A 23,074-nucleotide genomic window follows, 5' to 3' on the forward strand; every position below is an offset into this window, starting at 1 on the left:
GGGGGGCAGCCTGCTACTGAGAGCGAGAGAAAGAGGAAGGGGAAAGAAGAGAAGAAGGGGTGGGGGGGGCAGAGAGGGTGTTGAAACCCGCCCCCCACCTTCCCATCCCGCGATCGGTGCTGCCTCCATCAGGACAACAACCCCTCCTCCTTCCCCGCACAACAAGATGTGAAGCGGAGACTCCTGGGACTTATCCTCACCCTCCTCATCTTTACAGCTCCCCTTTCTGCAGCCATTAGCGACGGGCGAGGAAGAAGCGAGTGGAGCTGGGGACCCCGCGCACGCCTTGCGCCTGTCCCTGCCGCCACCCCCCCAGCCCTGTCGCTGGCGGTGGGTTTTTTTTTGCAGGGTGGTGTTGGAGAGGGAAGGAGCTGCTGCTAGAGGACGGTGATCTTTTTTTCTTTTTTCCTCCTCCTCTCCCCTCCTTCGCCCGCCTCCTTGTGGCGATGAGGAGGAGGAGGACGGCGCCGAGGAGGAAGAGGCTGATGGCGGCGGTGAGGAGGCAGCAGGAGGAGGAGACCCCCCGAAGGATGAAGAAGATGATGGTGGCGGTGGCGAGGAAGCACCAGCAACACAACAGCCGGGATTAATTTTACAGAAGAAAAAAAAAATACAACAAAAACCAAACAACAAAACCAAAACCCCAACAGCTTTTTTTATTATTATTAATTTTTTTTTCTTTTTTTCTTTTTTTTTTTGGTGGGAGCTTTACCTGCTTTTCCCATCTTCGCTCAGCCCTTTCGCCTGGGGGAAGAGGACTCTGCCTCCCCCCCACCCCGCACCAGCTCCCACCTTCTCCCCGCTTCTCCGCTGCCGCCCTCCCGGAGCCTGAGGGGCAGAAAAAGGGGAACTTGGCCCCCTCCTCCGCCAGATCCTCCTTTCTCGCTTTCGGCGTTATTGTTGTTCTTCAGCTGCCTCGGGGCCCGAGAAGAAGGAGAAGGTTTTGGGGTTCACTCCTCCCCCACCCCTCCGCACCTCCCGTCTCTCTGCTCTGAGTGATTGTCTAAAAAAGAATTAAAAATGGCCGAGAATGTGGTGGAGCCGGGCCCGCCTTCAGCCAAGCGGCCTAAACTCTCCTCACCGGCGCTCTCCGTGTCCGCCAGCGACGGCACAGGTCAGTCTCGGGGGCCCTGCTCTCCCCACCTTTCGGTGCTGCAATTACTGCCCTTTTCTCCCCTCTTCTGACTAAATCTCCTGTCTCTCGCCGCTCTTCACTCTTGCTTGCCTTCCTCCTCTGTGTCTGTCTGTTTCTCTCGGTTTTGCTCCATTTGAACGTATTGGCGTTTAATGGCATCGGGAGAGTGCTCGGAGGTTTCTGCCCTTCTATTTTTTCAGAAGTGATTGAAAGCAAAGCTGCTCAGTTTATTGTGCTTTTGATCAACTGCAGATAAGATGTAACAGTTTGTCATTTTCGTGTCTTTCACAGTAGTAGTTATTTACTGAGCTCCTTGCAAACCGTGTATCTTTAATGCCAGTTACAGAAAGTGCTGAGGATGATGCTTTTGTACACTTTATTGCTGAATTACGTATATACATTTGTACACATGTATGTGTCTTTCTTATTTTGCATATACAAGGGATTTTTTTTACAGCTTGTTTAGAAATGAGATCTACTTCTCTGCTATTTTCCATTTTTAATTCTTACCTGCAGTCTTCTTACTTGCTTCACCTTTTACAGTTCTCCTTACTTTTCCTTGCAGAAGGGTATCTAAAAACTGCTTTCCTGATTCTAAGAGACCATCGACTTTAAGAAAAAAACAGCTGAAACCAAAATCCATATCCCAAGCTTGGGGTGTAAGGTTTGCTGAGGCTCTTATCAGGCTCTTATCATCTTAGAATTAATGTTATTTCATCTTATTTGCATTAAGAATCAATATGGAGTGTAGCTCATCTCGCATCTCGCATTTCTTTGCTGTGAGGCCAAAATGTCTGAAATTCCCCTGTAGACTCAAGAGCTGCGAAGATACTCTGCAGTCCTGCAAAGGTCCTCGGTGATGCTGTGCAGGCAAGCTAGATGTTGGGAATCTTAGGTGTCCCAATCCCTAGCCAATATAAACTGGTTGTACTGGGAGAGGGAGGGAGTAACAAAGGGCTGTTCAGCTTTTTAATGCTTTTTGAGAAGCAGATGAGTATTTGGTGTCATTTTGCAGTGAGACTACTTGGTTACCTGTCCCACAGGAGTTTCTTTGAACTCACTTTAGATCTTCTTAACCTGTGGCACATGGAGGAGGCTTCCTCCTGCCAGAGTCTGAGTCATGGTATTTCTGAAGCCACCAGTGGTCTTGCCCATGCTGTTAACAGCTGGCAAGAAAAAGAAAGAGTTGTTTCTTGTTTTGTTCGTTTGTTTTTAATGTTTCTCATTTGGCAGTGAACAGAAGGCTTTAGTAGCTGTTTTGGTTGAGCAGTGTATGTGATTCTTCTCGGAATCATCAGGCAAATTTTGATTATTGCCTTCTCTGGTCTTCGTGAGTGACGTATTAGTTTTGAAAAAGTTTATGTGTAACTTTTAATGCATATTAGGTACAGGCAATATTATGCTGTAGCTGGAGAACATGACTATTCCTCATATCAGCAGGTCTTTGAAGAGTGTTGGAGGTGCTGGTCTTTAGAGCTAGTTATTGGGGGTTTTGTTCTAGACTTGGAAACCGGTACTTAATTTAATAGTAACCAGTTTTAATTTGTCTTTATAGGGGTTAGCTTGCTCTGTTTAGAGAGGTGAGCTAAAAATACATGCTGTGAGAGAAGTCCTGATTTAAAGATGTATTTTAATTCAGATGAACTCACATATCTAAGTTAGGACATTTGTGATCAGATAATGTTTGGATAATCTGTGTCAGTTTAACAGGTGCAGATTTCTGCAGAGTACTTAGTTTATTTTAATAATTAGTTTACTGGACAGCTTAATGAACTTTTTGCAGTCATGCTGAAGCATCGTGGATTGTTGGACAGCTTCAGTAGTGCACAAATGGAGTAATTTGCCTGAAAGTGATGGAGATAGTCATCACCATAGCTATGCAGAGGTTTATAGTGGTGCAAAGACTTAGATATATGCTACATAAAAACTATTAAAGGAGTCTTACTCTTCTGAGTTGGATTCTTTTTTGTTGTTGTTGTTGACACCTGGATTTGTGACAGTTCCACTTTCTGTGTTTTTCTAACATGATATCATACTTGTTCTCTGTTTGAATGAAATCAAACTTCTTAACCAGTGTGCGTTATTTGAGGGTGTTTTTTTCGTTTGCTGCTTGATAGACTGTGTTTTTTTGTCCCACTTTTGCTCTTGTGAGAAACTTCTTCAAGTTTGCATTTTTAACCTATCTCCTCCTTAAGTTTGCTTTGAAATAGTGCAGGCAGCTTTCATTAAGTAAATTCCACTTACAGAATCTGTTGTATTGTCCCGACTCCTTAGTTAATTATAGAAAATAAATAACACGGTGCTTATGTACTTACTCAAGTACTGTTTTTCAAACTGTTACTCGCAGCATCGTCAGAAAGAGGGAAGAAGAAAGGTAACAAACTTGCACTGTTGATGAAACTTTCACAGCACATACACAGTGGCATTCTCAGTGTTTCTTTTGCTGTTAACTTTTTGACTTACTTCTTAATCTGAAATACTATTTTAGCTTGCCAGATACCTAGAAACAATGACTGACTGTAGTTACTAATGTCCAAACTTGAAAATGTTGTCTATTTATATTGAAAACTAAGGTGAATCTAACTCACATGTTTTCACAGTGGACCTGGATGATACTGCGCTTGGAATGTACTAAACTCGTTAAAGCTGCATTTCCCACTGTCGTTGCAGTGCTGCATCTCCTTCTGTCTTGAAAGCCTTACATGATTTGTGTGTTCCCTGCTCACAGTTTGCTTTGCCATAGAACATGCTGTGTTAATGTAGGTTTCAGTTGCTTTATTGGTGCTAATTCCTTCTTGAGGACATGAGAATAACATAGACTTACATGGAAACTGAAGTGTCTGTAGCACATTTTCTAACAAACGTTTTGAAGTAATTTAGGAAGTCTTGGTGTTGTCAGTGTTGTGTAGTATATTAGTATTTTTGAATGGTCTCATTTTCCTCTTTAATGCTGTGTACTTCTAGAATAGCTTCCTGAACAGGACTCTGTGTGTGGGTTCCCTTAAACTACCAGCGGTTTTTCTACAACTTTCTCTTTTTTCCTGTTTAAATACTTGTTGCATTTGTGTGATAATAAGAGTGATAATTTTATATAGATCTTATCCAGAGGTTTACTTTTCTGAGGACCAATACAGCTCTACTTCGGGATCTGTACCTTTTGTTGGCGCAGTACCGGTAGTATGGGACGTGAGTTTGTTACAGTGGGTGCGCAGTTCCTCTGTGCTAGCATGGTTACATTGACAGAAGTACTTTGCCACTATGGCTCAGTTTCTTGCCTTTCCTCTACTGCTAGGAACACTGTTTCGATATGTTGCAACTACTCTTTAACAAGACTTCCTTAAACATTGCATTAGCACGCTGCTGTATGCTACTCTGTCCCTTCCCCCCATAACAGAGTAATTTGAGTGCATCCTGAAGAGTTACCTTGTTGAGTAGATGAGTAGAAGTCTTTTGTAAAGAAACATTTTTGAATGGATGCCTTAAACCAGTGATATTTTTTTTATTTGACCTTTTTATTTGTGAACCCCTCAATTTTTCTTGCAGTAATGCAAGTGGGCTGAAATTGCCACATACAGATTTCTGTGTGGCTTAATCATGTTTTAAAGCCCCCTTCCACTTTTTAGAAATAACCTGATTTCTGTGAACTGGGAAAGCTTTTAGCACTCTTGGTTCAGAACTGCTGTGTTTTGTGAGGGAATAGAAATGGAGTATACTCTCTGCTGCAGTGTGGTTGTATGGTATCGTATCTTTGGGCTGCTAGATCTGAAAACAGGATTTTAAGTGCTTAGTGTTTCTGGCTTGCTGTAACATTGTAAGTCAGTTTTCTACAATTAATTGGCATGTGTTTTGCATCAGAGATCAGTGTATGTATTTTTGTGATACGTAACTTATTCAGTTCGCTATATCCAAAAGTAGATTTTTTTTTTTCTGAGTAACAGCACATCTTCAATCTCCCTTTCAGATTTCAGTCTTCCCTTTTATGAAGTTCCTATGTTCCTTTTTTCCTCAGGAACTACTTCTGACCTTCAAAACTTTACTCTCTCTTACATCAAGGGTCTAAGACTTGTGACAAAACTTCTCACGAATTTAACTGATACTTTTCTTTCATTTGTTCCACATGTATCTGAATGTTGCTTTGCTCAGAATGAATTGTATTAACCATGTCTCACTGCCTTTTCCAGAGGCATGTGCGTGGTTTTTAAGTCTGTTTTCAGGCAGCTGTGTTTTTTCCCTAGTGTTTGTATATACCATTTTAAAAAATAAGTACTTTTCACAAATCTGTTTTCTGGCTAAGGTTTAAGACCAAGTCATTAGCTACATTTAACTTAGTCATCAGTTACGTAGTTTTATCCTGTTGTTGTGCACCACATTTTTTTTTCTTTTTTTTCCAAACTATTAATTGTTGTGAGATAAGAGATGCCTTGAAATATGGTTTGATAGGTGGCATACACTGTAAATTGTCTACTGCAGTAATAGGCATCTTTGCTTTGTAGCTAAGTAGGTTCTTGAAGTAACTGCATTAGGAATAAATTTAAGAGAAATATAAGTCTGCAAGACTTTCTTTAGAGAGAAAGCTGATGGTTCATGTGGTGCTTAGCAACTTTTTAAAGAAAATCTTGCAGACTTTTGAACACTAGATTTCTGAACTGCTGTATCTGCTGTTTTTTCCACCTTCACCAGGTGGATTTTGTGTGTGTCTGACCCAGGTATGTACTTTTTCTGAGCAGTGTTAGAAAGATACCTATTTAAAGAAATCTACTATGATGTGAGGACTGTGCATATTGTGATCTAAAACTGAATCTTGAGCACTTACCAATAAAAAGACCTCGAGACCAAAAAGCCAGTTTGCAGTTGCTGTTTAAAAATACAGAGTCACAAGTTTGATATTGCAGGGAAAATCTTTGTTACTGAACTTGGGAATTTAAATCCTAGGTTAAAGAAAAAAAACCCAAACAAGTAATTTTTGCATCTTGTGAGTCCCTGTCCTAGAGCAGGCTTTGGTTTTAATCTAGAGGGTCCCCAGTTCAGGTTACTGGTCAGTTGGGTGTTTGCAGAAAGCCAGAGTTTGTCTGGGAAGGCTCTAGTGGACTCCTGGGTTTAGCGTATGTTTTTAGGGCATTTGGGTTTCAGAAGGTACTAGGAACAAACACTGAACTTCTACTGTAGGAATTCTGGTTTCTTGAACCTTTAAAACTTGGAGAAAATGTTTTTACTATTAGATTTTAATTTTGTATGATTTAGCATGCATTTCTTGCATCTTCTCTGTAGACAGCTTGATTATATCCAGTGTCTCACCTCAGTGTCTTGCTTACATGCTTTAGCAGTGGTTGTTCCAACTGCGTAATGATACTATAACCTTTCTCATCACCTGAATTAGTGCCCCCTCTGAGAGGGATTGGGCAAAAGTCATTTAAATTTATTATTTGATAAATGGGGTGATTTTGCTGGGTAGATTTAACTGACAGATAAACAATGCACCTGTCTTGAAGGATTTGGCTTTTCTGTCTTTACTTAAACTGTAGCAGCAGGCTGAAGTAAAGTACATCTGTCTCTGCATATGGTTGTATGCACTGATAAAAAACTTCCATGGGGTTACATTGAATGTGTAGAATTTCAAGTAGAACTTGAACTAGAGCAGTTCATAGAACTCTCCCTGGGCAGTAAGTATCTGTCAACATGACTTTGTTTACTTCCTAAATAGCAACAATTTTCCTTAAAATGGATTGTCATACAAACATATTTAAAGCATTCTTAAAAATGTGACCTGCTGTATTCTTCAAGCACACATTTCTTCCAAAACTTTAAGAAAATTAGAAAGTGGAATGTTGAATTCTGAACTCAAATCATAGTAATTTGTGGTTTAGTTGGTGATGTCAGGTGGGTTTGCAGGAACAGCAAGGAGATGAAATTGTGGTATAAACCAAGATGTTCATTTAAAAAGTGCAAGTTAGGTACAGCACAAGTTACTTTCTCAAAAACAGCACGTTATTTTCTCTTATTGATGGTTGTGAGATGGGGCAGAGGAAGATTTTGCTTTTTTCCACTTGATGGTGTGGAACACCTCTGTGCTGTACCTTTTAGTGCATCTCCATACCAGATGCAAGTACAGTTTTTAACTATCTGTGTGTAGAATCATGATTTACTGTTTTTTGTGTTGTAGAACTCCCAAATACAAGTGAGTAGAAAATCTCTCTTGGAACATACTCTTACTGTGTTAATGAACTAGAATAATCCAATTCTCAGGTTTTATTTTCCTTTTTCAGAACTGGAATTAAAAAAAAAAAATGTTGGCAAAATGCTGGTATCTGGCTTAGTCTGCTGAAGCTAAACTGCCTTTTATGTATCATTTCAGAGGCATCATTAACTTGACAATGAAGTGAACTTTACTCTTTTCTTGAAACTGATTTGTAATCACTTCTAAAATGAAACTGATTCTGTGCATTTGTGCACATAGGGGTGTTCCCGGGGTGTTCCCTTCCTATCTGCCTGTATGCATTCTTTGCCCACCAGTACAGCAGGCCGCAGGACATCTCTAACTTTCCCTGTGCACACTGGTCCACAATTTGTCATACTCCAAACTGAAATGCCATTCTTACTATATAACAATATCACAGACGATCATTAGGTAACTTAAGGTGATCTTATGGGGGTTTCAGTGGCATACACAGGGTAGTCTTGGGAATAGGAGTACTAATTTAGAGACTTTGCAAAAAAGTTAAAGGTAGCTCAATGAAATCTATGCAAATAGCAACGTCTTCACAAGGAAATTATTAACTGTGTGACTTGAGCATTTTGGAATTAGTGACAAAATTTCACCTTATTTGGGTCTTCAGTGATGGCAAAACTCATTCATACCTTTGCATTGTTAAGTAATAGGGTGAATAGGCAGGGACACAGTGACTCTGAAATTCCTCCTTAAGTAACGTCAAAAACATCAAACATACCCTGTCTTGATTCTTGAACCCAGTCTTTTCCATATGATTACACTACTATTGTTTCCCTAGACCAGCTACAGTTCTGTGTTCCAGAATCACAACCATTGAATTTTTGCTATGGTTTTTCAGTGATAAACACCTACTATTGTCTGTAAGTCTAAATAATGGGTTTTGAAGAACTTTGAATGTGATCATGAAAGCAGTTTGTTATAAATATGATTTTTCTTCTGAAGTGGCAAAGATTCATCAGCCAGAGTCTACTAAAATTGGTATTTCTGTTGGTAGTGCTTTGGGATGAGTCTGACTTGAACCTGCAGATTATTGAGACTTAATGAAATGGAGATTTTTTTTTTTATTTTTTTTTTTTTCCCTTAAGCAAGAGTTGATGACACCAGTGTTTGAGTAGGAATTAGGATAGCTAAAAAAAATGTAGCCTGTGAGGTCCTAATTTTAGGACTTTGGTATATGTGGAATGATAAGTTATTCTTTAGAATGATTCTTTTTGTTTGTACTTGTAAAATACCTGTTTTTCACAACCGATAGTGACATTTATTCTAGATGGTGAATTGGACTTTGACCAACAAACATTTGGTTGTTTTTAAAAACATCCCTGCCTGGAGTTCTGTGCTACTGTGATGTGCTGAGGCGTTTTGTGTCTTTGTGTTTCTTGTCTTCCATGGGTTTTGAGTATGTCCTTTATAGCTGTGTGTTCTACTTCTCGAATTCTTCAAATTACCAAATTTCGTGATGCAGTGAACAAATTCAGGTCTTGTCTGGGTTAGCAGGGAAGTAAGGAGGCAGTGCTTCCCCAGTTTCTTGCAGGGAACAGAATTGATACCAAAGTCTAATGCTCTAGACTGTTACCCAAATAGCATAATACAGCATAAGAATTCTCAGTTGCTGTTGTGTAAGTGGTAGCAAAGACTTCTGTATCACACTTCTACTTTGTGTTATATATAGTTCTTGATGAGCTAGGATTTTGGAAGCAGTAGTTATGATGAATCTAGACCTTTTTTAAGCTTATGTCGCTTTTTTGCCCCTTTGTTGTGCATCAAATTAGGAGACTAATGAAATTAACTCTACATTTTAAGTTAGGAAAGGTGGTTTGGCAGAATTTGCATTACCATTGGATAACAGTGGCTACAGATGATCTACATGAAAAGCCTTCTCCTGAATGGGCTTTATTGGTAAGAACAAACCTGATCTCCAAAATGCTCTATAGCAAAGTTCTTTCACACCTGCTTGGTAAGAACATTAAAGAGTTTTTGCCTCAGACGTGGTTCCCTTCCCCACTGAAACTGAACTTGTCTCAATTTTTTGCTGTTGCAGAGGCCTTCGGAATTGACGGCTTTCTTGATTAGAACTTGATTGCAAGTTTGCTTGATCTTTGCATCTGCATTTTCATGGGTACTAGAGAATTCTCTTGTGAGAATAGTTTCCTTATCTTGTTCTGCCTTTTTTGTGTGGTTTGAGCTTTCTGGGTGCGGGGGTGGGTTTTTTTGTGTTTTAAGAGCATTTCAGACAGCACATTTTAGGGCCTGTAATGCTGGTGCTTGACTGCAAGCCCAAATGGCTCATTTCTGTGGAATATTGTTGTATCCTCTGGACTCTTTCTCTGTTACATCAAGGCCCTGGTCAATTCCTGGAGAACTTTTGTGTTGCTGTGCAGAGAAGAGACTGACCTCAGCAGCCTATCATTATTCTTTGCCTGAAAGTGCAGCAAAGGTGTTATGTCTTCTGTGTAGTCCAACATCCTCTATGGCTCCTGTCAACCCTGTCACATGCACACTTTGTATTCAGTGTCCTGTATTAAGCCTTGTCCACTTGTTTCATTGCGAACCTAATGACTGTGGTATAATTTCATCCATTGATAGGTTTCTCGAGCCCAGAAACATTTGTGCAAAAAGGTGACTATTCAGCAGTTTCTAATTTGATATTTCTGTGTTCAGGCTATAATGTAATAAATGGGATGTAGGGACAGGAACTGTAAAGTCTCTTACCTTTCTCTGCAAGATCAGCAATGAGGTAAGCACTAGAGTAAGTTGTTGTCTTGCATGTCTGGCGTGCAGGGTTCTTCAGGCATCATTGTTACATGTGACACTGTTGGTACAGGTGTACCAACTTTTCTCTGAGGCTGACTGCTTCAGTGTCTTGAGTCTGAGGGTATAGTACATGAGAAAAGCGTTCTTGCTATTTTGTAGCACATGGGCAAGTTATTAGAAAATTAATGTTGTTCACTGCAGCCTGTTTGCTAGAAACAGATAATTCATGTTGACAGAAACACCTACTTTATGCTGAAAGGTGAATAGAGGTCTGTTGTCTTAATCCAGAAGAGAGAACACGACTGAATCATGACTGTAAGCTAGAAAGCATGCAAAAGAAACTACCATGTGCTACTTGAACCCACATGTTAATTTCTTTGCTAAGTAGGTAGTATAGATATATTTTATTGATATAATGGCTCAATGTCCAGTTGGAAACCCATAACGAGTGGTGTCCCTCAGGGGTCAGTGTTAGGACCAGTCTTGTTCAACATTTTTGTCAGCAATGTGGACAGTGGGATTGAGTGTGCCCTCAGCAAGTTTGCCGATGACACCAAGCTGTGTGGTTCGGTTGATACTTTGGAGGGAAGGAATGCCATCCAGAGGGACCTTGACACGCTTGTGAGGTGGGCTGATGCCAACCTTATGAAGTTTAACCATGCCAAGTGCAAGGTCCTACACCTGGGTCGGAGCAAGCCCAGTCACAGCTACAGGCTGGGCAGAGAAGAGATTCAGAGCAGCCCTGCAGAGAAGGACTTGGGGGTGTTGGTCGATGAGAAACTGAACGTGAGCAGGCTGCAGTGTGTGCTTGCAGCCCAGAAACCAACCATATCCTGGGCTGCATCAAAAGGAGCATGACCAGCAGGTCGAAGGAGGTGATCCTGCTCCTCTGCTCTTGTGAGACCTCACTTGGAGTATTGTGTACAGTTCTGGTGTCCTTAACATAAAAAGTTGGAGGAAGTTTTTTACTGTAAGGGTGATGAGGCACTTGAATGGGTTGTCCAAGAAAGCTGTGAATGCTCCATCCATGGTGGTTTTCAAGTCCAGGTTGGCCAGAGCCTTGGGTGACACTGTTTAGTGTGAGGTGTCCCTGCCCATGGCAGGGAGGTTGGAACTGGATGATCTTAAGGTCCTTTCCAACCCTAACTATTCTATGACTCTATGATTTTCCTTGTGTTCTAAACAAGGAAATCTTTACCTTGCCTTGCCTGCTTTGAGCACTGTTACATCCCTGGTGCTGACAGGTGCAACTTGCAGTAACACTAGCTTGAAATAAATACTTTGACTCATTTGAAAATTAATCACTTGATAAGGCTTCCATGTCTTACTGACTTAAGGATTTTGATTGCACACTCTGAATCTGTACTAGTTTAAAGTCCATTTTGGTGCCAGGTGGGTTTCCAGCTCAGGCTGGCAGGTTCCATGCATCTTGCAGATCAGACACTGTCAAAAGCAGGCTTCTTGGAAGTAGGGTCTGAACCTAAGGAAGCAATCTGTAGTATGCAACACAAACTAACACACTGATTTTTGAAGTTGCTTTCTCACAGTTTAGGGTGCAGTTCATACTACTTAATGCAATCTAACTGGACTGCCACTGAAAGAAATGGTCCTGCTCCATCTCCTATCTTTTCTGATCCACTGCCTCACTACAGATCTAATGTAGCCAGGGCAAATCAAGCAAGTTTCTTAACTCTACAAAACCAGACCTAGTGATAGGGTTCCTAAGAGGAATTACTGTATGGCTTTGGACGTTGATACTACCTTAGGTTAAGACTTTCTGATTACCTGCTGAGATGTTGTTTTGCTAAGGTACTTTGCTTCTTTCCTTTGAATCTTAGTTGGCAGTAGCGATCTTTTTTTATATCTTCTCGTTACTCATGGAAAGAAACACAATAATAATACTGTAAGTAACATAATGTGGAATCACTCTGTGCCACTTTATGGAGATCAGGGTTTAATTCTACCACTTAATGTTTGCGTATTACTGGATGTTTGAGCTCCTGGACCAGATACCAGCAGTTCTATTGCATCCCAGTTTTTCTGTGTCTGATTTTACCTTAAGATCTCTAGCGGTCATGAATCAGGTAGGCAAACCTTTGCAGGACTGATCTGCCTCCTTCACCTTCTCATGAGCTTTATTTTGTTAGTAAGAAGTCTGTGTGTGTAACCTTAATGAAATGGAACGCAAGGCAAGCAGTGGACTCTGTGTACTGAAGTCAGTTCCAGGAACAGTTATCACCATTGTTTTAAGCTATACCTTTGTCTTCTGTGTATGTGCTCTTATTTTCATGTGGCATATGAGCTGTATGGCCCAGTCTTACCAGTTTTTTTTGATTGGTCATAGGTAGGAATTTCTACCGTAGGCTTTAGAATACCTATTATATGTAGAAAATAGTGAAATGAATTTCAGGTATTGCTAGAGATACACAAAGCCTTATTGATCTTTGTAGTCTTCTGAGACTCTTCATGTTTCACTCCTACGTCTGAAAACTTCTGCTTCCTGGCAGTTGACTAAAAATGTAACTTCCATAATTGACCAGACAACTGAGTATCCAGTTTTGTTATCTACTGGTTGAAGAAGACTTTGAAGTTTTGGGAAAGACTTATAAAAAGAGCAAACTCATACCAGAATGTAGCATTTTTGGTATTTAGGACTTAAAACTTAGGCTTGTAGCCAGTAGTATTCTTCTGTGATGAATCTTCTGTTGTGTAATCTTTAACTTGCTAGGATTTTTAATCCTAGTCTTAGAGAAAGAATGTTCTACATTATTTTGATGTAAATAATCTGATAGGGATTATCTGATAGGTGTTATCTGAAATCATCTAAAGGGGTCTTTCGGAGAAAATATTTTGTGGTTGTTTGAAAACAAATTAGGTCTTCATACTTGGATGTTTACCGATTGCTTTCTAGGTGGGTTTGTGAAAGGCTTAATAGACAGCGATATGATCTCAGGACAGGAGTAGTGATTTTTCTTTTAGCACTTGCCCTCTCATGGAGGCTGTATCTGTTCAACAGAAGAAGTTCTTTTCCCAAGCTACAGTCACTTGCAGAACTGGTCTTTGAGCTGGGTACTCATCTTTGCTTCCACAGCTGTTTCCATTTGCAGACAGGAGGTCGTTGTGTTGCTGCCATTATGGTTATGTTGTAGGTACAGGGTTTGTGCTGGCTCATGTTCTTCTCAGACACTTGACTTTCAGTTTCACTTTTGTTTGTTCCTCATTAAGGAGATTTTTTTTTTTTCCTGGGTGGCAGAATAACTTATGAATTACTCATCATATTTTGTACTTCTCCCTCACTCATCGGCCATTTGTTAGTGTTCTGGATGTAGTACTTCAGCATTTCATTTTTAAAGGCATCCTAACAGGCATCTTGAAAAGCTGTGTTAAACTGTCTTGTATTTTTTCTTTTTGTTTGCTTTCCCCATGTCCCTGATCTCTCCCCTTAATTTGAGGGGAGCTCAAAGATCTCTTCCACTGCAGCTCTTCCCATTTCATCAGTGTTTAATTCTTAAGCTAACCACTGAGTACTGTAAGGTTTTGGGGGGCTGGAGGGGTTGCGATAAGTCTAGTGACACAAACTGTAAATTCATCATTTTAAATGGGGGGCAACTTGCACAAAGCTTTATTCTTCTGGTTCATCCTTCACTTCTGAATTTTTGAAAAATACCAGTCATGCCAAGGATTACCAGTGATACAAATAAAAACTGAGTCCTTAGTATGTGTTGCAAAGCATAATTTTTAGCACAAGATTTACGTTGATGAAGAATGGGCAGACTGATTTGAATAGTTTAAAGCATACTTCTTTAGTGGAAGTTATCATTCTGTCCCTGGTGCTTTGCAGTAGTGAAGAATATATAAATGGAGTTACAAAATCTCCTCTGTTGTGGTTTACCTGTGTTCTTGCCAACCTCCTACTCTGTTTTCAGGGTTCTTAAGTTACTATCTTTTCTGTGATAACAATTACATAGTTGTAGAAACTCTGTTAGTACTGGAGTTTGGTACCGTATCATGTGAAACATTTTGAACTGATTTCTAATGCTGCTGAGCTTTTCTGACTTACAGGCTGTTTAACTGTAGTATTTTTCTATTAATATTTGGACCAAGTCATCTTGCCAGCCTCTCTAGAATTCAGTGTAATTGAGATTTTCCTTTAAATGCAGTTGCTGAGGTAATGAATAGTATTTTAGGTCATTGCTGGATCTGAAATTTTTGAAAGTGGAGTGCAATACCTCCTACAGAGCATCCATGAAATGACCTTTTTGGCAGAAGTGGTGCTGAGATGTTCTAATAATTAAGATTGAAATCCCCTCTTCTTTACTAAGTATTCTTCCAAATATTAAGTGTTTAGATGTGTGTAGCAACATCACAGGGTGGCACAGTTTTTAGCCATAGCCTTTTTAGGTTATGTTTGTTTTAACTACCATAGATTAAATATACAGCTCAAGGTGCATGCCCCTTCTGAGGACCTAAGAACTTTTTGTTTTCTTGAGCAAATTAATTCTGGTGCTGTCCAATATTCTTGTTTCTAGATATCCCAAATAGTAACCTTTCTCCACTTGGTTAGCTTGGGAATTGCTTTGCATGGGCTCCTGAGATATGAATTCGATTCTTTCATCCTGGTGGTTTTTTTTTTTTTCACAGCTTTGTGGCCAGGAGGGTTATATGATTGTTTTCCAACAGTGTTCTTTGTGGGAAGATACTGACTGTCCAAGTGAAGTTTAGTGGAATTTTGCAATTCTGTGCGCCCCCCCCCGCCCCCCGCCTCAAAACAGCGCCACCCCCCCCCCCCAAAAAAAAAAAAAATCCACACGAAGCCAACCAACCAAAAACCCAAATGCCACAACTAAACCTCTATTAACACTTTTTGGAAAACCATATATTAGTTATCTTTGTTCCAAAAGTGACAGACTTCCTTGAAAGTTAAAAATAAATGACAGTGCTCTCCTATCAACCTTTTTTAATCCTTTATAATAGTTGTCTAATTCCTTTGGCTAATTGTGGGGTTTTAATACAGGTTTTTTTCTCTCTTCTCAGATTTCTCAAGTTGAGAGATGATACTCTGAGCTTTACTCAGATCACTGATCAGTGATCTTTCAACAGAAACTGTTGTAGGAGAGTGAAGCAGAATGGTCTTCTCTAGTTTAAACTCTGTAAAGTTTAGAAATTACTTTTACCATGACAATTTGGATAGCTTTCAGTAATGACTGATCTGGGAATTTTGCTGGAACATAAAAAGTCAAGTTTTGCTAGTTACTTGAAATAGAAAAATAAAAACTAATGAACAAGATTCTTCTGAAAGATGTTGCTGATTGCTCTGACCTCATATAAAATCTGTTTTGCTTTTCAGATTTTGGCTCACTCTTTGATCTGGAACATGACTTGCCAGATGAACTGATCAGCTCCACAGAACTGGTACTCACCAATGGTGGTGACATTAATCAGCTGCAGACCAGCCTTGGCCTGGCACAAGATGCTGCCTCTAAACACAAGCAGCTGTCTGAACTTTTACGGGCTGGTAGCTCCCCAAATCTCAATATGGGGGTAGGTGGCCCTGGCCAAGGCATGGCCAGTCAAACCCAACAAAGCAGTCCTGGAATGGGAATGTTAAACAGCATGGTGAAAAGCCCCATGGCACAGGCTGGGTTGACTTCTCCCAATATGGCGATGGGTGCAAGTGGACCAAACCAGGGTCCTTCAGCCCAATCCACAGCGGGAATGATGCCGACAGTAAACAGTCCAGTTAATCAGCCTGGCATGGGAATGAACACAGGGATGAATGCTGGCATGAATCCTGGGATGTTGGCAGCAGGCAACGGACAGGGAATGATGCAGGGGCAAGTCATGAACGGTTCAATTGGAGCAGGCAGAGGTCGACCTAATATGCCATACCCAAACCCAGGAATGGGTAATCCTGGTAACCTGTTGGCCGAGACACTGCAACAAGGCTCTCCACAAATAGGAGGACAGGCTGCACTGAGGGGGCCACAGCCTGGAGCTATGAACAAGGTAAGACAAGCTAAACTTGACTTTATTACCTTCCTTCTTGTTGTTGACTTTGGAAAGATTTATTCCTGGGAGGTATGGGTTCTATAGAATAGGACTTTTTCTCTTTTAAGAGTCCTGGATCATGTGGTAAATACTTCGTATGCTGCTAAAGTGAAACCTGGAGCAGTGATGAGAGGCAAAAATTGAGTCTTTCACAACAAGTAAGACTATTGCTAGATTAAAAAGTCTATTGTAGAAATCTTGTGGCAGTATAGTTTATCAGCAACACTGGAAAGTAACATGCTTGTATTTTATTCTGTTTTATGCATCATCCACAAATGTACTTTCCCATCTAATGTGATCCTGATATTGAGTGTGATGGGAATCCATCAGGACCTTTTAGGTATGGTGGTGCTCTTCTCTTTGTGACATTTAATGAGAGTTTGTGTTGTCTGAAATCAAGTGAATGTATATGCTGTAGCAGATGCTGAGAAGCACTTTCAGGTTTGTATAGAGTTAGCACACTGTATGGGCTAAGACACATACATTGGCCTTTAAAAAAATAGGTATGTGAGTTAAGGATGGAGAATGAAGGCTTGTGTAGACACCTGAAGACAAATGATGGGTTCTTAAAAGACTGTTAAACCAACTCAGTTCTAGTTTTAGACTTTATAAAGGCTTTGTCTATAGGAGAGTAAATTAGAAAGCTGGGGTAAAAAAAATTCTTTTTTTTATGCTGGAGAAGGAAATGTCCTTATAGGGTTTAGGCGATGGGGAAGAAGCTGTTGTCATGAGTCACTGAGAAGTGAAGACCTAGTGGCTTAAGTGACTAAGAGATGTCTGCACTGAATTTTTGTCATGCACAATTAGGGTTTTTTTTAGTGTAGGGAGCCACTTAAGTATGTATTCTCCAGTTTTCAATGTTTTGATCAAAAGCCTAGAAAATACTTCGATGTTTCAGTTCACTTTAGGGGTGGGTATTTTGCTTCTTGGCTAATGAGGGGGCAGTTTTTTCCAGCATGCTTTGCAATACTTGAATAGATCTATATTGGAGTGCCTGAAGTCCATTTGAAGGACTTGGAATGATAAGTAACATAGTCTTTTAATGTATTTGAAACGTAAATGAAAATTATGCTGTGTATTAATGGTTTTGATACACTTTAATGTAGTAAATTGTCTTGTGAATGCTATTAATTATAAAGTTCTTGAGCTGTTTGCTTAAGCTCAGTGTGCTAATGGTTCTGATAGATATCTATATGTACGTGTCTAGTAATGTGTGACCTGGTCATGTTAGATATTTTTGACTGATAGGGAAGTTGTTGCAAAGCTTCATTGCTACAGTAGCAAATTTGTATGCAGTTTGCTGTGGAAAGAAATACGGAACTATGGAGAAGTATTCTTGTATTGGAATGACATGGTATTTAATTCATTATTCCTTGGCTGTAAAAAAAAAAAAAAAAAAAAATAAATTTACTTTGATCCTCAGAAAACTGTATTTAGAGATCAAAAATTGACGTATCGGGTGAAATGCAACTTCTTAACCCTTTCTTACCAGAGCTCTAGGGTTATGCACTGTAATCTCATTTAGCTAGGAGAATTAATAGAACACAAAATCAATCTTTTGGCTGATGTAGCCCAAAGTTAAATTGTTGTCTTTGCTTACTTACTTTTGATGTACAACACGTTTCAGTATTTAAGAACACTTTGTGCCTTTGGGAATATTTGGACCAAAACTTCTGGGTTTTAGTTTGCAGTCCCAGACTGGTTAAGATACTTCAGAGTCCTTTAATTGTTGATTACAAAAAACTGGTGACTTTGAGTGTGGTGGGTATAGCCCTTGCACAGGAGTTGAAACTGCCGGATGAGAGAACAGTCTGAAATGGAGGCTGAAATTCCAGAATGTCTTCAATTGGTTTGGTTGTTGGCAGGGAGCCTGTGTTTCACTTCATGCACTGGAGTTAGCAAAATCTGACAGCAGTCATGTCTGACTGTTTTCTCTCTCCACCCATCTGCTTTTGTGTTTTCCCACCTACAAATCTTCAAAAAGTAGATGAAAACAGAGGACCCTCAGCAGTTGTTTTTTAAAAGCTTTTTTTTTTTTTAATTGGTAATTTTAGTGCTGTGTTGCTGTTAATGTGGGAGTTTGTGTAATAACTTCTGTAGGTTTCCTTCCTCACTGCAAAATTGTACATTATCCAGGAGCTGTCCTTCAATGGAAGGAAAAAAAAACCAGACCAAACACTTTGGTTGTGTTCAGCTTCGTCATGTTACCTTGCCATGTCAGCCCGTTTAGGTGATGGGAGGGGAGGAGGGGGAGTGTTGCCTCCGGGAGTTCCATCACAGTAAAATGGAGGTGTATTGTCTGCAGTGGTTTGTATTGAAAAATAGCTTAGGTTTCCTGTGCTGTGAACTATTTGGGAGGGAGGGTGTTATACTCCTCTAACAGTAAAGATGAGCTTGTGACAAGTGGTTTGCCAATTTGGAAAGCAAAATTGGTTGCATTTCTGCTTGGTTCCGTTGTTCTATGGAGTAACTGAAGTGTATTCTTCCTCTCCTCCCAAAACATTGGCTAGCAGTAGTGGAACACCTGCTTTACGTATTACCCATGTACTTCCAAACATTTCTAGGTGTGTGGCTACTTTTTAGGACTTGAAATCCCAAATGTCAATGTAAATGATTGATTTAGGGTCACCTGGTATGCATAAAATTGTACTGTCAGAATGTGCCATTTACATCCTGTGGCTTAATGCTGTAGTTTTTCATATGCTGGAAGCAGCAAAGCAGCCACGGACGTACAAAGAAGCAATTCTGTCTGCATGCCGTCTCTGTGCCAGTTGCATGAGACTGTTGAGGAACTAATCCAAGCTTGAAACTCAGATGGTCATTTAAAAAGAAAAGATTCATTTGCATTGTTTTTTCTGGTCCAGTTTATGGTCCTCAGTACAGAAGTTGATGCTGATATTGGGGACGGATCATCTTAAAGGAATTGATGTTGCCAGTCAGAGGAGTTGTGGACCTTGCTTTGGTGACAGTACCAGCTTAAAAATGCATGTGAAAGTCTAGCCTGAAAGGAACTGAGAAGTTGGGAAGTGAAAGGAATTGTTGTCAGTTTTACTTTCTTGAATAGCTTTTGGTTTTCTATGTGCTATGTTGAGAGCAAGTTAGGAGGGTGACAGACTTGCCTATTACTCTTCGAATGAAAGCTTGGAATTTGTTTGTAAAGCCTTGATTCTTTCAATGTTTAAGCATTTTGGGGCCTTTTTGTTTCACTAGGTAGCTTTACAACTTTGATTAATTGAAAAGTAAACAGCAAATTCAAGATCTGTATTAGACTGAGAAGAAATTCGCATTTCCTGTTTTGAACCATTCTTCATTCGCAATTTTATCTGCTTAAGTTTGTTGTTCCAGTAGGTTCAGTTACATTTTTTTTTTGTCCAGCCTCTTATTAGGGGAGGAGAGTATTTTGTGTTGTGCATTTCTGTATTGGCAATTCTCTATCACAGAGTAACTAAGCGACGTGACCTTCAGGTCACTGAGATTTCATCTCCCACTGATTGAAGAAATACTGCCTTACTCAAGTAATGAAATGGATATGAAGGCAGTTCAGATTAGTAAAGAGCATTATTATTACCTCTGGTATGTATTTTACTCGCATGTGAAATTACATGAAATGTTTAGAGTTCCAGTAGTAATTTGTCATTTGGTTTACTGTTGGGGTATATACAGACTTCAATTGTAATCGATACACTTGGTTTTATTGGTTTAACCTCTATTAAATAGTGTTCAAGGTCAGGTTGGACAGAGCCTTGGGCAATGTGGTCCAGCGTGAGGCATCCCTGCCCATGGCAGGGAGTTGGAGCTGAATGATCTTAAGGTCCATTCCAACCCAAACTATTCTATGATTCTTGAAAGAATCAACATCAATATTATACAAAGACAAATGTAATTCTTCAGAATCTCCATAACTTCCTTTAAGTAAAACAATGAGAAATTTCAGAATAAAGTTCTGTTCAGAGCTGCACAGAGACTGAAGATGATCTCCCTCTAAAATTGTAAAATTAGATGATGTTCCATAGTGTTAGCATATTTAAAATCGCACTTTCAGTAGGAGGTCAGTGTTCTTGGTTGCCTGTTAGCTGTTTGATTCAACAGGTAAAGTTAATTGTGTGTTCTGGTCCTTTGCTTTTTCTTCTTTGAACCAAGGTGAAAAAATGGAAAATTGCTCACTTGATCGAAGCGTAAGGGAGGAGTATTTGTTTGTGAGGGAGAACTAGAGCAGTGGAGACATGGATTTGAATTGAAGTTTCTGGGGTGGTCAGGGGAGTTCATTGCACAGATGACAGTGAAATAATGCTAGTGTCTTGCAGTAGGTATCTTAAAACATTATGCAGTCAGGTGCAAAGAAGAGCAATAACAGTCCTTGGAAAGAATGCAGTGGATACCACTAGCAAAATTTTGTTGTTATGCCTAGGTCCAGCAATGCTCTACCAGTCAGTAGAATGGCACTGTGAAGTGATGTACCATAAATTCTTGGTTTTAAAGAGCCATCTGGAATTTACCAGAACTGACTTTCCTGATTCTTAACTTACACTTGTGAACATGTTTAATCTGGAAAGATGCTATCAGTATGATCTTAAACTAGTGCATGTACTACAGTTACCCTGAGAGACATACATAGTTGATGCTGCAAATGTTGGATTATTTGAAAAAATGTAACTAATACTAATCCTATTTCTTCACTTCTCCATGCTTACATTTATATCTCTGCATATCTTAAAACTGGTCATTGTTCAATACTACTGCTGAAACTTAGTTGTCTTTCAAATCCTAGACTGTAAATGAAGCAATTCTTTTTATAGAGAAACAGTAGAATATATTTAATGTCTATGTGCGTAGCTGTAACAGGTACTTCTCAATTTGTACTCAATGGTATTGAAAGTAGAATGGCAATCAGAGTTAGTTACTTGACCTACCAAACTGAAGATGCTTGCGTTTCATGGCACTGGAACAAAACTTCAGAGAATTTCCTCAGCCTTTGTAGCTGCTTTTCTCAGACGGGGGGAGTGTCTGAACAGCCCTATATGATGCTGCTTGTGCTTGTGAACTAGGATGTTTCGTGAACTAGGATGTTTCCTGAACTTGTGTCGTGATGCCCTTTACATGATGGGAGGTGCTCCCCTTCCACCTGGTAATGATAGCTTCTGCTTCCATTGGAGGCAGGGAAGTCAAGTTGTTTTCCACTGTATGTAGAAGGTATAACCATTTGAGGTTACCTTTGCCATCTATTAGCCATGCATTATCATATTTTTGCAGTTTTCCTTCTTTCCTCTTCTTTACTGTGCTGTGGATTTCTGTCTGCTCTTCCTGTGTCGAAGTCTTTTTGTATGTGCTGAAAGTAAGTTGAGGCTCTGAGGAGAAGAAAAACAACAGATGGGATGAATAAGAAGAGAAATGGGCAGAGCAATGGAAGGAGGTGGCCAGGAAGGAGTGTGTAGAGGTTGCAGTCAATGACTTCTAACTATGATTCAGTCATGTGCGTTTTTGCATGGTATTGCAGACGAAGCCTTGTACTTGTCTCATGTAATGGTACTAACAGCACATTTCTTTGGCTGGTTCTTCTGCACTTAATTGTTTATCTACCCCTCACTCCAATAGATCATGAATGTAATGATGTACTGTGTCAGTCTGTTTGTTTCCTACTGATAAAATTATACAGGGTTATTTTTATCTTACTTCAGTAGTCATGAGGCCATCCATATCTTCCCGTTTGGTGTTTTCTTTTATCCATATTTCTCAACGTATCACAGGAAATGACATGAATGTGTGTTTCTGCTTCTTGTGCCAGGGTCACAAGGCCACCTTGTGCCAGGTGAAGAACCTCACACATGACCTTCACTCAGTCTAGAGTTGCGTGCAGGTTGTTGGTGTCAGGTTAGTGGGTCTGTGATAGCAAGACTGGGAGGCATTGCCATCGGTTTCAGCTGTGAATCTGGCGGGTGTCTGTTTCACCTGGACCAAGAATGGCTGCTGATTTATTCCAGGAGACCTGGAGACATTTGCGTTTTAGCATCCTTAGATGTTGCTTGAGTCTGTGGCTTTCAGAGCCAGTTTGGCACGTTTGCTCTCCAACCTGGTCTATGCTTCTCTGGTGATTGCCTCTCCTGTAGACTGAGACAGAGAACTGAGGGTTACCTCTGTCAGGATCAGCTGAGCTGGGCATGCAGTCTTCTGCTGCTAGGTCCCTGGGGTACAGCAGGGTGGAGGAAGTCCCCTTGGTGGGGTGGAAGATGGTTGTCAGCCCTTGGGAGAGTGGAGCCCTGTGTTTCTGCAATGGCGACAGCCTTGTTTGAAGGATTTTATACCCCAAACAGTTCCAATGGCTCATGCTTAAGAAAATACCAGAACTTTTTGCTGGGCCAACTTGATTAGTACATTTGAAAAAGCCAGCTGCTTCACATAGAGCTTCTATCCAGCTGTGTGGCAGATACAAAAGTTGATTGACATGGTTAAACCTCATCCCTGAAATTCATTAGAAGAAGTCTGTTATGAGTGACATGGTAAAGGTGCTTTTTTTTTTTTTTTTTTTTTTAAGTCTGGGTTTAGGGTTCTCCCCCTATAGCCAGGACAGAGCTAGCTCTTCAGGCCACAGTTATTCTGAATCCTTTTTTTATCAATGTGTGAAGTCCCCAGAGTTATCTGAGTTGGGCATCTTAATTTCACACCGTGACACTAGGGTGTGAAAATGCACCTTGAGCCTTCACGTCTGAATTATTTGGTTAGGGTTTTTTTCGAGGCTGATAGCAGTGTAAGTTGTAGACGTTATGAGAACAGTGTTAGTGATGGCCAACATAGTCCTTGCTTTAGGGTACTCTCAGGTGTCAGCTAACTTTGGGAGCTGTGATTGCTAATGAACTTGAAAACTTTGCTTAGAAATTTCTGGGTTTGGGGATGTACCTGCTTTCAAAACCCTTTCTGGA

At 40.2% G+C, this 23,074-nt stretch overlaps 1 protein-coding gene across 3 annotated transcripts in view; it reads left to right on the top strand.

The window, feature by feature from the left end:
* The first annotated feature begins 6 nt into the window (after window positions 1–6).
* The window catches only part of EP300 (E1A binding protein p300), a 61,813-nt gene continuing 38,745 nt past the window's right edge, over window positions 7–23,074 (top strand). For 2 of the 3 annotated variants that reach the window (XM_062631021.1, XM_062631022.1), the window contains exons 1-2: window positions 7–1,114; window positions 15,460–16,118. In XM_062631021.1, the coding sequence (XP_062487005.1) occupies window positions 1,021–1,114; window positions 15,460–16,118 (753 nt within the window). In that variant the 5' untranslated portion in view covers window positions 7–1,020. The remainder of the gene's footprint in view (window positions 1,115–15,459; window positions 16,119–23,074) is intronic. The other variant, XM_062631023.1, reaches the window with a different exon arrangement.

This window comes from Pezoporus occidentalis, unplaced genomic scaffold, assembly GCF_034315485.1.
Source record: "Pezoporus occidentalis ecotype Australia unplaced genomic scaffold, CSIRO_AGI_Poc_V1 ctg364, whole genome shotgun sequence".
NCBI classification, from domain to species: Eukaryota; Metazoa; Chordata; class Aves; order Psittaciformes; family Psittacidae; genus Pezoporus; species Pezoporus occidentalis.